The sequence below is a fragment of the Diadema antillarum genome, unplaced genomic scaffold, assembly GCF_040938485.1.
Source record: "Diadema antillarum isolate AM-2024a unplaced genomic scaffold, OU_Dant_1.0 scf00000200, whole genome shotgun sequence".
Classification (NCBI taxonomy): Eukaryota; Metazoa; Echinodermata; class Echinoidea; order Diadematoida; family Diadematidae; genus Diadema; species Diadema antillarum.
In genome coordinates this window covers 161,005-174,979 of record NW_027271089.1, presented here as the reverse complement: position 1 = coordinate 174,979, position 13,975 = coordinate 161,005, and the positions used below count along the sequence as shown (strand labels likewise).

At 37.2% G+C, this 13,975-nt stretch overlaps 1 protein-coding gene across 1 annotated transcript in view; it reads left to right on the top strand.

Moving 5' to 3' along the window:
• Positions 1 to 227: 227 nt before the first annotated feature.
• Positions 228 to 13,975, top strand: part of LOC139723780 (homeobox protein engrailed-like) — a 69,671-nt gene continuing 55,923 nt past the window's right edge. The window contains exon 1 of the mRNA XM_071634989.1: positions 228 to 576. Coding sequence (XP_071491090.1) covers positions 228 to 576 — 349 coding nt within the window. The remainder of the gene's footprint in view (positions 577 to 13,975) is intronic.

Here is a 13,975-nt window from a genome sequence, read left to right as displayed (position 1 = left end):
GTCGTCTTTAATTCAGTGCGGAATATTTCGAACTATCAAGATTTGCCGACATCGATAACCCAACCACCACATTATCTCTATACTATAGTATCACATCAAAATTTGGCGTGAAGTTTCAATTTTCATCGCTGCAAGTTTCCTTCGAATCGGCGACGAAGAGACTCTAACTAGAAGAGTTTTGGAAAGGTAACCATCTCGTCCCGAGGAACAGGCGGGTGGTTGCCATCATGTCAGCCTTATCTCTCGGCGGCCGCGAGCAGCGATCACCGACCCCGCTGGGCATTCCCCACGTACCACGATCGCATCCCGGCAATGAGCTCGCCGTCAAGACGCGATTCACGGACTTCTTTATCGAGACGATCCTCGGACCGGAATTCGGAGGCTCGAAGAAGACGAGCAAGAGCCATCGGCAGGACGATGATTCAGACGTCGGTCCACCCGACAGGGGGCACGGCGCCAAGATCGCCGCCGAAGCACACCCGCTGGGCGGCGGGGAGAACGCGTCTCCCAAGATTGCAGCGACCCAGTGGCCCGCGTGGGTGTACTGCACACGCTACTCAGACAGACCGTCTTCAGGTAAACTATCTTTCTCTAGTGAGACTGTTACATATTTTACAATGAATGCTGTCTTTTCTACTTACTACCAGATTAATCACGTGAGTTTAACAATGTCAACAAATTTTCTATCACGATTATGTGCTTCTCTAATGTGTCATATGTGTTGTGAAATGCTCAACAGAACATCGTTCTACCACAGTCATGTTTCGGCTGTTGGACCCACGCATTAAGTCTGACAGTGGGTGTCATTCCAAGAACCAATACCGCGTTGCAGTAATGCTGAAGAAACAGTCGTATTTCTTTTGCGTTGTGTTTACAGTCTTTCTTGTCCTTTTTTCCGTTACAGAGATAGTTCACTATTTTCCCGATACTTATCATGACACATTCTGTTACTCAACCAACATTTACAAAAGCCAACTGTACTAGTTACTTTTCCATCAGAGCAAGTTAAGTGATGGTGCGTGAACCGCGAAACCGTGGTTCACATACCATCGCTGTACGTCAATATTGATACAAACGTGACTGTCAATCAGACACATTTACAGATATATCATTAATTGTTAGGGCGTGTAATTCTTAAGGAGTTATCAACGGCCAAATCTTCTTTTGATTGTCTTAACATCCAAGCAAATGATGGATTCGAATTCCGTCTTCAATTTCTTTTTCTCTGATTGTGTCGATACTAATTATTGAACCATTGACCCAAAGGGCATATCTCTGATAAGCAAAATATATCATCCATCTGACAAGCGGGAAAAATATATACATATATATATATGTATTTTTAAAATTTTTTTTTTGAGCTTCCACTTCTCAAAATTTTGATAAAACGTTGCAATGATCTGCAGAATTATGGGTTATTTTCAAATCAAGGAATTTATGACAAGCCGAAGCTATTTTCATCTTCTCAGTGAACATGATGAAAGGCTGATGCATTATCGGAGTGTTTAATCTTGCCAAAATATTTGAACTTACAAGATTATCAACCTAGTAAGCCTTTTCTTTATTATTTTCTATATCATTCGGAAGAAAGTAAGTTCAATTATCATTGATTGTTTATGCAGGTTAGTAAAGGGAATGGGCCGATTTCTTGTTAATTGATGAATGCATTACGTTAACATTGTTAACGTGAAATATTGATTAACATTGCCAGATATAAATTAACATCACTAAAAAAAGTTTGCTGCCATGTCTTGCTGTAAAGTACAGCAGATAATCAATTTTACTTCACTGTCCCTATAATTAGGTATGGTTTGTAGGATAAGCAGAAAATACTTTGAGCAATGGATGTAAGGTGAAAAATGTTCCAGCCCCGCTTCCTATGGGATTATCATAATGAACCTAGACATCAGACACAGATGAAAAAAAAAAAAACTATTACCGGTGTACGTAAATTTGAATCCCCTTTATTTTTTCAACGTGTATTTTCAACAATTTTGCTTTCACTGCGCTACACGATGTATTATGTGTTATGACTACTCTGTACGCTATGTATGTGTAGCACACCTCTGCCTTAACGGAAGTGGACCAATGGAAGCTTAACGTTCTCTTTTTGTGGTAATAATGACATGATAGCAACAGCAGTACGTTGGCAAGGTGTAGAGCCGCAATCGCATTTGTTTTACCTGACTCTATGCGACACAAATCAGCAAACGTTCTGAGGCAATATTTCCGTCTCTTCCCTCGAAAGTTCCCGTGTGATATACCGCTATTATACGGCCGAATATACTTGCATTGTGAGTGGCAGATGAGAAACACGTGTCGAATCAGCCGCGAAGAGTAGCGAGACACGATCTTCCTGTAGTTTGTGTCTATCATTTCGATATTTTTTTTTTCTTTTTGCTCTTCGCGATGGCGGAGGGGAAAAATGGCGCGTGATTTTTTCCCCCTTTCTCCCAGCGACCGACGACCTAATTCAATAATCCATTCTCACCGCATAACTTCCTTAAAATGTGGCCATCATTTTCGAATTTTCCTTTGCCACTTTTAGCGTGTATATCCTTTCATTTCATTGGTGTTTGGTTGGTTTGTTTTCTATCAATTTGTCTATAAAGGAGTATTTTACGTTTCGGGGTGAACTTCTGACCTTATGGCGAGTTCACCTGCTGAAAACTATGACTTTGTGTGGGCGTATTTGATAAATTTATTCACACATTTCATTTTTCATTTGTCTTTTTATCTGCAAGTTTTATTTCCACTACTTCACTCTTGTGTCTGTGTAATCTTTAGAAATGATCGTTGATTATAGGGTGATTTCTGTACGTGCGATTCAAAACAAAAGCGTCCAAGGACAAAATGCGGTCAAAGGTTAAACAATTTGGCTCACTACAAGCTTTGATGTCTTTTGTGGTCATAAAAACGTGTAATGGAAAGCGTGCGCATTTATTTCTTGTTGACAGGGGAAATCTTTCTGAAAAAAAACCCTTAAATTGCAACAACTTCCAACACTGACATGGGTAAATGAGCAGCAGAGAGGTTCAGGTTCAGGTTCAGGTTCAATGACATCTATTTCCAGCAAAATCAAATAACTGTAAGTACAAGTACAAGTAACATACGATCAATTTGAAAATGATAGTGGTGTTCGTGATAATAATGCTATCCCAGTTTATGTATTTCTTTCATGTTTATAATGCTGTCAACCTTATACCACGACTAGAAAAACCTGAATTTTCAAATCTGAAAAAGAGACATTGATGGCGACCGTTTTTATTATACCCCATGTTTTGAATAGGCCTATAATATGCTTAAAGGTTCTGTTTACCTTTGGGAGCAGTGATTAAAAAAAAAATTCAAGATATCACATTTGATGAATATGTGTAGGTCTGTTGTATCAAAACATATTACCATATAAATTTTTCGCAATAGAGCCTAAAATATAAGGAGATATCAGTATTTTTTTCTCAATCAACCATAACTGTAGACGGTTTATTCTGGAACATTTTTATTATTACTATTGTTCACATTTTGTGTATTGAACAATACTTAACATCGATTACAGGGATTCAAATTTTTACAGTGATTGTTTCTATCCCTATCTCAAATTTTAGAAGTATCTAAAAACACTAATGCTGGGTTTTTGTTTCATGTGCAAATGGTAAATTATGCCTTTAAGGTATACATGCCACAAACAAAATATGAAAATGATAACCAAAATGACCGGACATTGCTGACCCGAAACGCTCTATATGAAAACACATGATACAAGTATTCATGTCTGGAACAGGTGCACTGCCTTATGATGAATCTGTTTAGCCTAAAAAATAATGATAACCGCTATAAAATCGTCTCTGCATGCTTATTTGAAGACTGTCATACCGGAAACAAGTTTTGCCTATGGTTGAAAGGATCAGGTACTAGTATTGTCGAGAAGGTCAATGAGTTTTTAACCATTCAACTGAAGATCAAGGAGCCAAAATAATTCTTATGATGTAAGCAGAAAGCATCTTTTACATTCCTTACCCGGAAGTGTTTTTAATGTTTTCCGCAACCCGACCAAAGGAGGAAGAATATATCAAAAGGTGAGGGCATGGAAGGATGGTTAGATAGGTGTAATAGCTTATGCAGCATATGATTTAACATACATATGAATAAATATATCATTGTTTACACACTCACACGTAGAGAGAGTGTGTGTATACATATGCATATAGACCTACATATATATATGTATAATATCATGTATATTTATGTGTGAGTGTGTGTGTGTGTGTGTGTGTGTGTGTATGCCTTTATTAGTAGTATCTTATCACTATTCTCTCAGATTATGTTTGTATCCAATCTCAGTGCTGACAACACGTTTCTCTTCTCATTCTATTATTTCTTTGTTTTAGATATGTTTGTTTATTGCAATTTCGTTCTGCGGGCGATAAAAATGTTTGTTTTCTATGCCAGTTTTTTTGAAGTATGCATTACATCAATCTATAAATTGTCGGCATTTGAGTGCTACAGTAAGTCATCCCTTGTAGTGAAATTGATTACGGATATTTTTGAACTTTAACACATTTCGCGATGCCCGAGGAGGATAAGGCGACAATGGTCGAAATAATCAAATTTCACTGCATCCCGTACAAGCTCGACAACCCTCTGCTTGTGATATTGCGGGCAATGTGCGCTGTCGCTCGTGCGGTCCTTTCATCGCTTTACCGTCACGCCGTCACCTGCGTCGATCTACTCATCCTCTCCTTTTTTTTTCTTTTCTTTTTTTTTCTTTTTTTTTGGGTATACACTCCACCGTGAACCTTCACACACACACACAGATAGATCCATATAGGGGGAAAAAAGAGCATGGAAGGGAGAGGGGGGTTTGTCATGTGTGATCGATCAGCAGTAGCATGGTAGCATGATAGAAAATCTCGCAAATGAGATTGTATTTGTTCTAGATCCCACAACAGGTACGTGGAGAAATCAAAGCGGAGATCGCCAAGCGCGTGATCTTCCCTGCCTGTCAGTCACGGGGGGCCCACGGTCGTCTCACCCCTCTCCACCTTGCTCACTCTCTCTCGATTCTTATTTCTCACTCCCTCAATTTCTCTGTCCTTTTTCTCTCGACTGACTGCTTGCGGTGGAAGCTTGAGTCTCCTGCCTTCAGCGTCGAGGAAAGGGGCCTGGCCTGGCGGCTGAGCATGATTAGCTGCGACAATCACGCGGTGTAAATGACTATTGACGCATCTGCTGCCGGCTACGTGAAGGGCAAAAGACGTGGGATTATACCCGCCAAGAAATCCTTTCCGCGTTTCCCGTTCTCTCCTCTCTACATCCCCACTCCCCCTCGTCCCCCCCCCCCCCCCCCCCCCGCTTTCCCCTCCTCAGCCCTTGACTTTGTTATTTTTTCACAGAATGACAGAGCACGAAGGTGTGTAGATTTGTGTCAATTTCTCTCTGTTTTGAGATACAGGAGAGCGAACGAGCAGACTCTGAGGTTTGATGTACGCGTACCAATCGTGTAGAGTAGTGGGCTTTAAGTGGTCTGTATCAGGCGGGATTTCACCCCTTGTCAGCGTGCTACCCCGGTAGAAGATCCCGGTGATGAGGACTTAGCTTGAGCCTCTCGCTCTCCCAGCGATGACAAACCCTCTGTGTGCTCCTGTCAGACAAAGCCCCACGTCATTTACTATGTGTGTGAGTGTGTGTATGTGGTTTGATCATTCGTCACCGAGATGGTCAAATTCACAAAATGTCCGAGAAGTCGTATAGGCAGGTTCAAAAAATAGGTGATGAAAAGTCCCAATTTTAATAGTGGCGCTCGGCCGCAGCAGTTTAGCGACAGTGGCAGGGCATGCATGGCAAGACTCACACGCCCTCGACTCAGGCGGTTAGCTTTAGCTCTCAGAAGGGGTTACTCACAAACTCACTCATCGGAAGCCGAAGCGCTAACAGCGCAAAGTGCTGCCAATAAAGGAGAACAGACGCGAAGCAATCAAACTGTCGATTCTAGTCAACGTATTGGATGTCGTCGGGGGGGATAGCCATGCTCATACGCAGGCATCGTTGTACAACGCGTCAGCTGACTTTATGTAAAAAAAAAATGAATAAAATATAATATAAAAAAATCCACAGCAATGTGTCCATTGTTCGGCGAGCGTTATTGCTCAATTTGTTTCTAATTCTGAAAAGTTGTCCCATAATTTAATTATTGCCTACCCATTCTCCCCCTTCTCCCCCTTCTCTCTCTCTCTCTCTCTTTCAATCTCCCTCTTCCTCTTGTATCAAGCAGTCTTCAGTAACAATGAGAGGATATTTGATATAAGAACTTTTTTATTTTCTTACTATTTAGTCTACTTCTCCTGATCTAGCTCTCTGCTTCTATGAATAGATGACGTGCTGATCTACGATGACCTCACATTAAATACGATGCTATGAGCTGCGCGGGGTGGTGTGCAAACACTACCATAGACATAGGTCCCAACATCAAGATGCGATAATGAGCGGGTAATGAAGTCATAATTGGATGATTCAAAAACTTCGTCAAGGGGGCTATAACAATTGAGAACGGTTATAACATTTTATGGGGGTGCATCTTTAAAGAACTTTCAAGAAAACTAATACTTGATAGCTATGATTTTTTCCCAAAAAATTGTTAGCGAGTGGACACTCGACACAGTACTAATTCTATGTAACACAGACCACCGGGGCTTTGTGGGAATAGTTTTGTCACGTACAGATGTCTAACGAAATTACGAGTTCCGTGTTCGAGATGCTTCGTTACAGCGCATGCAAGACCATGAAGAATGAGACAATTATGAATGGCAACATTGATTAAATTTTAATATCTTTAGTATTTAAACCAATATGCCGTATGCGTCTCGCCGGGGGGGGGGGGGGGGGTCATATTCTTTGTACGACAGAGAAAAGAAAACTTAAGAACTTAAATAAGGTGGAGGGGTGGCAACCGCAAGTGACAAGGTTAATAACAAAGTGCTTTTTGCTCATGTACATACAGTTTTGATTATCATGCTTTGTTACTTTGGAAAAAAAAAAACTGTGTACGTGTATCTATGGCTCTGTGCATATAGGTATACACTTGTATGTGTGAATATTTTCTCTTTTTTTTCTGTTTGAATGCATTACTGGTGAAAAATTATACCCAGCCTTTTCACACTCAAGCTTTTCTCCTAAAAACTTTATGCTTCACAAGATACAGTTAATTTCCAGCTTATTCGGAAAACATATAATACGATTAATATGATACATACATATTGTCACTTCATGTGTATAAAATACCCCAAAGACAAACATTATCAACGCATTCATAACGACGAAATTAAAAACCTCAAATACCAACCTTTTACTCGCAATAGTCTCCAATTTTACTCTGATGTGTGTGATATGCAATAGCTTTGCGTGATTATGGGGCAATATCAATATCTAGAAAATCGTTAATGTTATATCACAGTTATTTTTTCTTTTAGCTCTCATTGGATCACATATCTAATTGTCATATATAGTTACCGTACGATTTCTTCCATTTAGACGCGAAACGTCAATTCGATAGCAGAAGAAATCAATCGAATCTTCGATCTTTATATTTCCAAATATTGTTTTCTTCCATGCCCAGCGTAATTCGCATTCATCCAAATTCCATCATTTTGCATAATTATTAAATGTCTATTACCAAATTAATTTTTATTGCGAGAAATAAGAAAAATAATCTGACAACAGTTGTGTGGAAATTCGATCAAACAGTTATATCTTCGTCCTTATCAACTTCATGATCATAATTCTTGCCATATCTTTCTATTCGCACGTTCACTCAATATAAGAAACACACACACACACATCGGAATCTATACGTATACCTGACGTCCTCCTGTAGTGTTTTTGCACCACTTTCAGGATTTGAACGACTCAGTTTTACCCTATCAATTTTTCCTGGTGATATATTATTTTCCCCTCAGAATGCACACACACACACTCAAACAAACACACACACGCACACACATACACACACACACACACACACACATGAATAATGTCGACGTATCGCCATGTGCTGTGAATGTAAAGTCGTGTACTGTGCACTAAACACACTGAAAACAACTTAGTAGATTAGCAGGAAAATACTTAGATGTCCAACAGAAAATTGTCGATTTCCATAATGCATAGCACAGAACAAGACCGAATACCATTTCCTATCTCAATAACAGACAAAGAAAGGCAACTAAGAATTCGTGCAACTAAAAGTCAACCAACTGCTGGTATGTCGCTTATGAATGTAAAACGCAGGTTTTGTTACACGTAGCAAAGTGAGGACGATTCATTTCTAGACGATATTAAACATATCATCTTGTGTCTGTTGAGTCTTTCACACAGTTTCGTCAAAATTTGCTGGTTGGATATTCATATCATGTCTTCGCCCCATAACCCCATGTTATTTGTGTGTGTGTGTTTTTTTTTTTTGTGGGCAGAACTTTGACAAAATCTCTGTACATTGATCAGATAAAGATAACACAAAAACACGTCAATGATTCTTACCGTTACAGCTGATACAGGATGAATTAATGTCAAGTATCACATGTGAAATCGTTCTTCGACTGTGAGAATGATGAATAGCGTTTGTTACGATTATCTAACATTATCATGAATTCTTCGTTTTACCATAACTCTTTGTCTGTTCCAGTAAATAGACAGATTCTGTCTAAACTGTTACATCTTATCATAAGGACACATAATGGCCTAAATCTTAGGTAATTAAGCCTCATGAGTAAGGCATTAAAACAGTAGATGATGTATCGCCGTAAAAGCACTGGTAAAAGAGATAAGAGAAGTTGTAACAGAAAGGGTATAGTAGTACTACCATTAGTAGTTTAGTAGTAGCAGTAGAAGTAGTAGAAGTACTATAGTAGCGTTAGTAGTAGAGGTAGTAGCAGTGATAAATATAAGTCGTATTCGTGTGATTACTGATAAAAGACTTGGCAGTAGCTGTAACAGACAGGACAGTACTAGTGGCAGCAGTAATAGTAGTATAGCAGTAGTCATTGGTAATAGTAGTTGTAGTTGCAGTTAAGATAATTAGGGATTGTGGTGTATAATAATACTGACAGTAGTAGTAATATTATTAATGACAGAACTATTATAGACAGCGACTGTATAATGGACTCAGGTTCAAGAATGCTTCAAGTCCTTTTCATGGTATTAGTTAAAACATTAGCAGAAATCATTTTATCTTTTTTTCTAATGCCATTTCTTGTTCCTTTTCATTTTCTTTTCATTGTCAGGTATCCATCTATAGCTCATACAATGTAATAAGAGAGCGAGGTAGAATAAACAAATTCAAGAAATAAGGAGAAAGCAAATTAGCCACTGGAACACCAAACATGAACAAAAACATCTGCAGTTTATTGATAAAAGTATGTTTGGTGCGAACAAACACACACACACACACACACACACACACACGCACACACACGCACACATATTAAGATATATATGTATACATTACAATGAGCCCATTGTTATAAACATGGACAGAAACTGAACATATTAAGCAAAATGATTTTTTTCTTATCTTTTAAGGCTGTCGTATCTTCAAGCTATATGCTTATTTGACGACAGTCTTCTGCATTCACACTCCCAATACATGCGCCATAATTCAGTCAGACCATTGATTCACTATAATATCCAGAGTGGTTCCCAATTGACGTGTTCTCTTATTCTTTTCTTCAATCTGTACACGTATATCTCAGTTATGTTCGGATGTACACACTGTATGTTTTATTGTCTTGAATATAAAAAGAAATGACTGTATTTCATTTGTAATATATGTTCAATGCAAAAATTCCCAATAAATTAATATGACATGAAATTGAACTGAAATTGAAATTGAATGCAATTCTTTCAATAGTGACATGCTATGTGGCAATCATTAAATTACTGGTGCATTCATTCATTGCCCGCATTTATTTTGTTTATTCCCCCGTTAACATCGTTTTTTTTTCCCCAAAAAGATATAAAAAATGTGTCATAATCTGTTTGTGGTGATAATGATTAGTCCTTTTGTCTGATTACAGTCTCCTTCAACACAAAGCGTATTAGTGTTGTTGTTTTTTTTTTTGCTTTTTTAATCTAATAATACATGACACTTCGTAGAGCCAACTGCGCCCCCTAATGATATGATATGCTTAATAATGTGATCCTGTCCTCACTTTATAGATATGTCACAGTCCATCGAACATGACGGATAGTAGATATCACGATTATATACACAATGCAAATGCTCATTTTCTCCACAAAAAGTTCGCGTGTTTTCCTGTTTAAAGTAAGAAAGAGTGAACATGGTACCTGTGATGGTCTTATTATTAAAGCCGTCGTTTACCATTGTGAGCGGTGCTTAAAAAAATGTTAGAGTTATCGAGGTATCACAAAACATCCTATACCATATAACAATGTCGCAATAAAGCAACAAACATAAGGATACATTACAGTGTATTAATTTTCTCAATAAACCATAGCTGTAGATGGTTTATTCTATGAAACGATTTTTATGAAAACATTGTTTACATCTTGCATATTTAACAATACTTAACATTGATTATACTGATTAACACTTTTACATTGTTTATATCTGTAACTCACATTTTAGAACTAGTTCGAAGCACTTAGATGTGGGGTGTTTTTTTTTTTCGTCTGCAAATGGTAAATACTGGCTTTAAGGGATAGCAAATTTAACAAGTTATCATATCAGCACTATATAGTTACCCGATTGCTATATTGTGGGCATAATCAACAGAAAAAAGACGTGAAGTAAAGTGCTGTAAACTAAAAATTTATTTCCACAAGTTAATCTGAAGACCTATGGAATCTCAATATGATGTTGGTCGCTAATTTTCCCGGTACCCAACAATAGCAACAACAACAAAAAATGTTGCCTGCGTTAGACTGAGATGTGCAGTGAATTTAACAGTAAGCCAGTGTTTTTGATCTTCTGGAAAGATGGGAAACTTCGTAAATAAGTAAAATGTTTTACAGTTTTTAATATTTTCCGAAAGTGTGCTTCAACCTGGAAATGAATAAAGCGTAAACAGATGGTAAAGAACGCCATCAAGATTACTTAACCCTTCATCAGTCTGCATCTGAATTTATAGGGATTTTTAGAAACAAAGATTTGTGAAGTTTACACAAATATGGAGGGCAAACATTATGAAGAACCAAACCTGATTGGGAGGCGCACCTTCACCTTCAACTTTACAGCCATTATACTTGAATGAAAGGGCGTGTCTTTGTCTCCGTTGTAGCCTGCAGATAAACACTCACGTTCCATGTGGAGATCGATAAGATTGCCGCCAATTATCATCGGGAAAAGGAAGCAATTACTATATTTCATACGTACGCCACCCCCATTCTCACCCGCGCTCCCATGGTTATAGTTCCCCGGTGGCTGCGAGCCGCCAGCCAGTCGGCGAGTCGGAGCGGCGAATCGCCGAAGACCCGACCCTCTCCGCTCTACTCGTTCTGGAACGAGGCCGAATTCCCCCGGTTCTTCCCGTTGTCTAAACCAGCTGATCCCGGCGAGCTCAACACCTGTTTATTTTGCTAAATTGGACTATTAACTCCCTGGCAGGGTACGTGCCACGGGGGCCCACACAAGAAAATACGCACACACCGTGGAGAGTTGGTGGCAAAAACAATGTAGCGGTAACATGTTCTTCTTATTTATTTCCACAAAACGAGAAAATCTCGCCTCGATAAATCCCTTGAATTCAATATTATTGGAAATGAGTTCCATCTGACTTAAGATCGGTTTTCTTACACCGGGTTTCTTCTGTGGTCCAGAATCTCTAAGCCCTGGATTACGCCAATGTCTCCACTTTTTTTGACAATAAAATTTGACAAATCCTTCATATATTAACGGTATCAAAATGGCAACCATTAGAAGAATATCTCTTTGCTTTAGTGGTATTCACCGATAAATATAAGTTGTAATCTAACAAATACCAGGGTCTTGACAATAACACATGCGGAATTAGCATACACTGTTTATATTACAAACTCAACCTAGTCATTTTTCTAAACTCATATTTTTAAGGTTTTTACCTTGCACTTAACAAAGAGAATGGGGGAAATGCAAACGTAGTAATATTATGATATGTTTGCAGATACATTTATAACAAAAACAAATATACAGGCAGTGTTGGTAAAACATTGGTGTTACATCGTAAATCTGATGAAAAGTGAATGAAAATGTCTAAAGCGAATTTCCTGATAACACAAAAAGTTTGAATCAATCCCCAAACTCAAGAGAGAGAAAGTTCGCAAACTTCACAATTTTCATTGTTTTTGCGGATATGCTGCGTGCAAAGGATACTGCTAAATTGTAATTCTCTGCCTATTGATAAAAAATATATGAATGCATTGATGTAAATGACTAACGTAAATATTTTTTTTTTGTCGATGATTATGTCCCTACATGATAATGTCCTTGAAAAATTTCGTTAGGTCATCCAATTCTTTTTTTAAATATTTCGTTCTGATTCCATGTAATACACATATTTAAAATTTTGCGCAATCACTTTGAAAGTGTTAACAGAATGAATGGAACAATTATGCAATTTTTTAAAAAGTTTAAATCAACTTACGATAAGAAATAGCTGAAGATATTTGCATAAGTTTCATACTAAATTATTGTAAGTATAGGTGATGACGTATATTATCAATTATAAGATAGCTGTTCATGGTAACTATATATAAATATATAAATATATAAATATATATATATATATATGTATAAGCATTGATGTGTGCGTATGTGGGCGTATTTTGGACATTATCTTTATCGTGAATACATAGTGGACTTGATAGATATAAAAAAATCTCAATGAAGGGTTACGTTATTGTTATTCTACACTCACAAGCATGAGCATAAGAAACAGAACATAAGATTGTAATATCATAACATGTTATTTTATTGGTCTCGCAGCAGAATATTATATTTTTGGTACTCACATCCTACAAGCTTTGCTTTCTAGTGGGTTCCTCATATTACACATATTATTACATATAAAAAAAATAGGGCAACACATGCCAACAACATTTGTTTTTTATGGTTTTATAATGATTTTAGCGTTATAATAGTATAGTACAATAACGTTATTTTGTCAATCGCTTCTCTTTCTTTCCTTTTATCTGATAACTACATGTAGTTTCTACGATTGTAATGAATTTTGTTCATCAGTTTTCTTAGTAGGCCTATCAGGTTCACTCAGTGTTCAATCACTTTTTCTTATCGTATTTAAAAGAATGTTGCATTCTTCATGAATTTCAGTTTAATCCAAATTTGACCTAACTTTTGAGTGCTCAAAATAATATCTTATTTTGAAGGAGATAAGAGAGGGTAATACCCACGTTATTTTGTTTTCGTGCATGGTTATTACAATCTCTTTGCATAACCGATAAATATTTGATATACAGGTTACGATCTTATTTTGTAATATGGTATTATGAGGTTCTGAAATTACATATGTTCGTTTTATTATCACGGGTTTTGTATAGATATATATCGTTTTGAAATTTGATGTAATTTGTATTTCAAAGAATGTGATATCTATGATTATGTATATTATACAGAAAATATGTTTTTTTTTTTTTGTTATGGAGATGTAAGCATCAGAGTGATTATTTTAGGTAATTCTAACTTGATGCAGATATTGATGAAAACTTATCATGGTATAGTAGGCCATATATATATATATATATATATATATATATAATTATATATATATACACTGTATACATATATATATATATATATATATATATATATATATATATATATATATAAACATATATGGATAAATCGTTAATGGGGAGAGAGAGAGGAATGGAAGCAAGACAACATGATATTAAGCTGGTAGTTTGCTTTGTTTTTTATGTACAATATATATCACGTGCAATATTCCTGTCGGGATTACCTCTCCCAGTATAT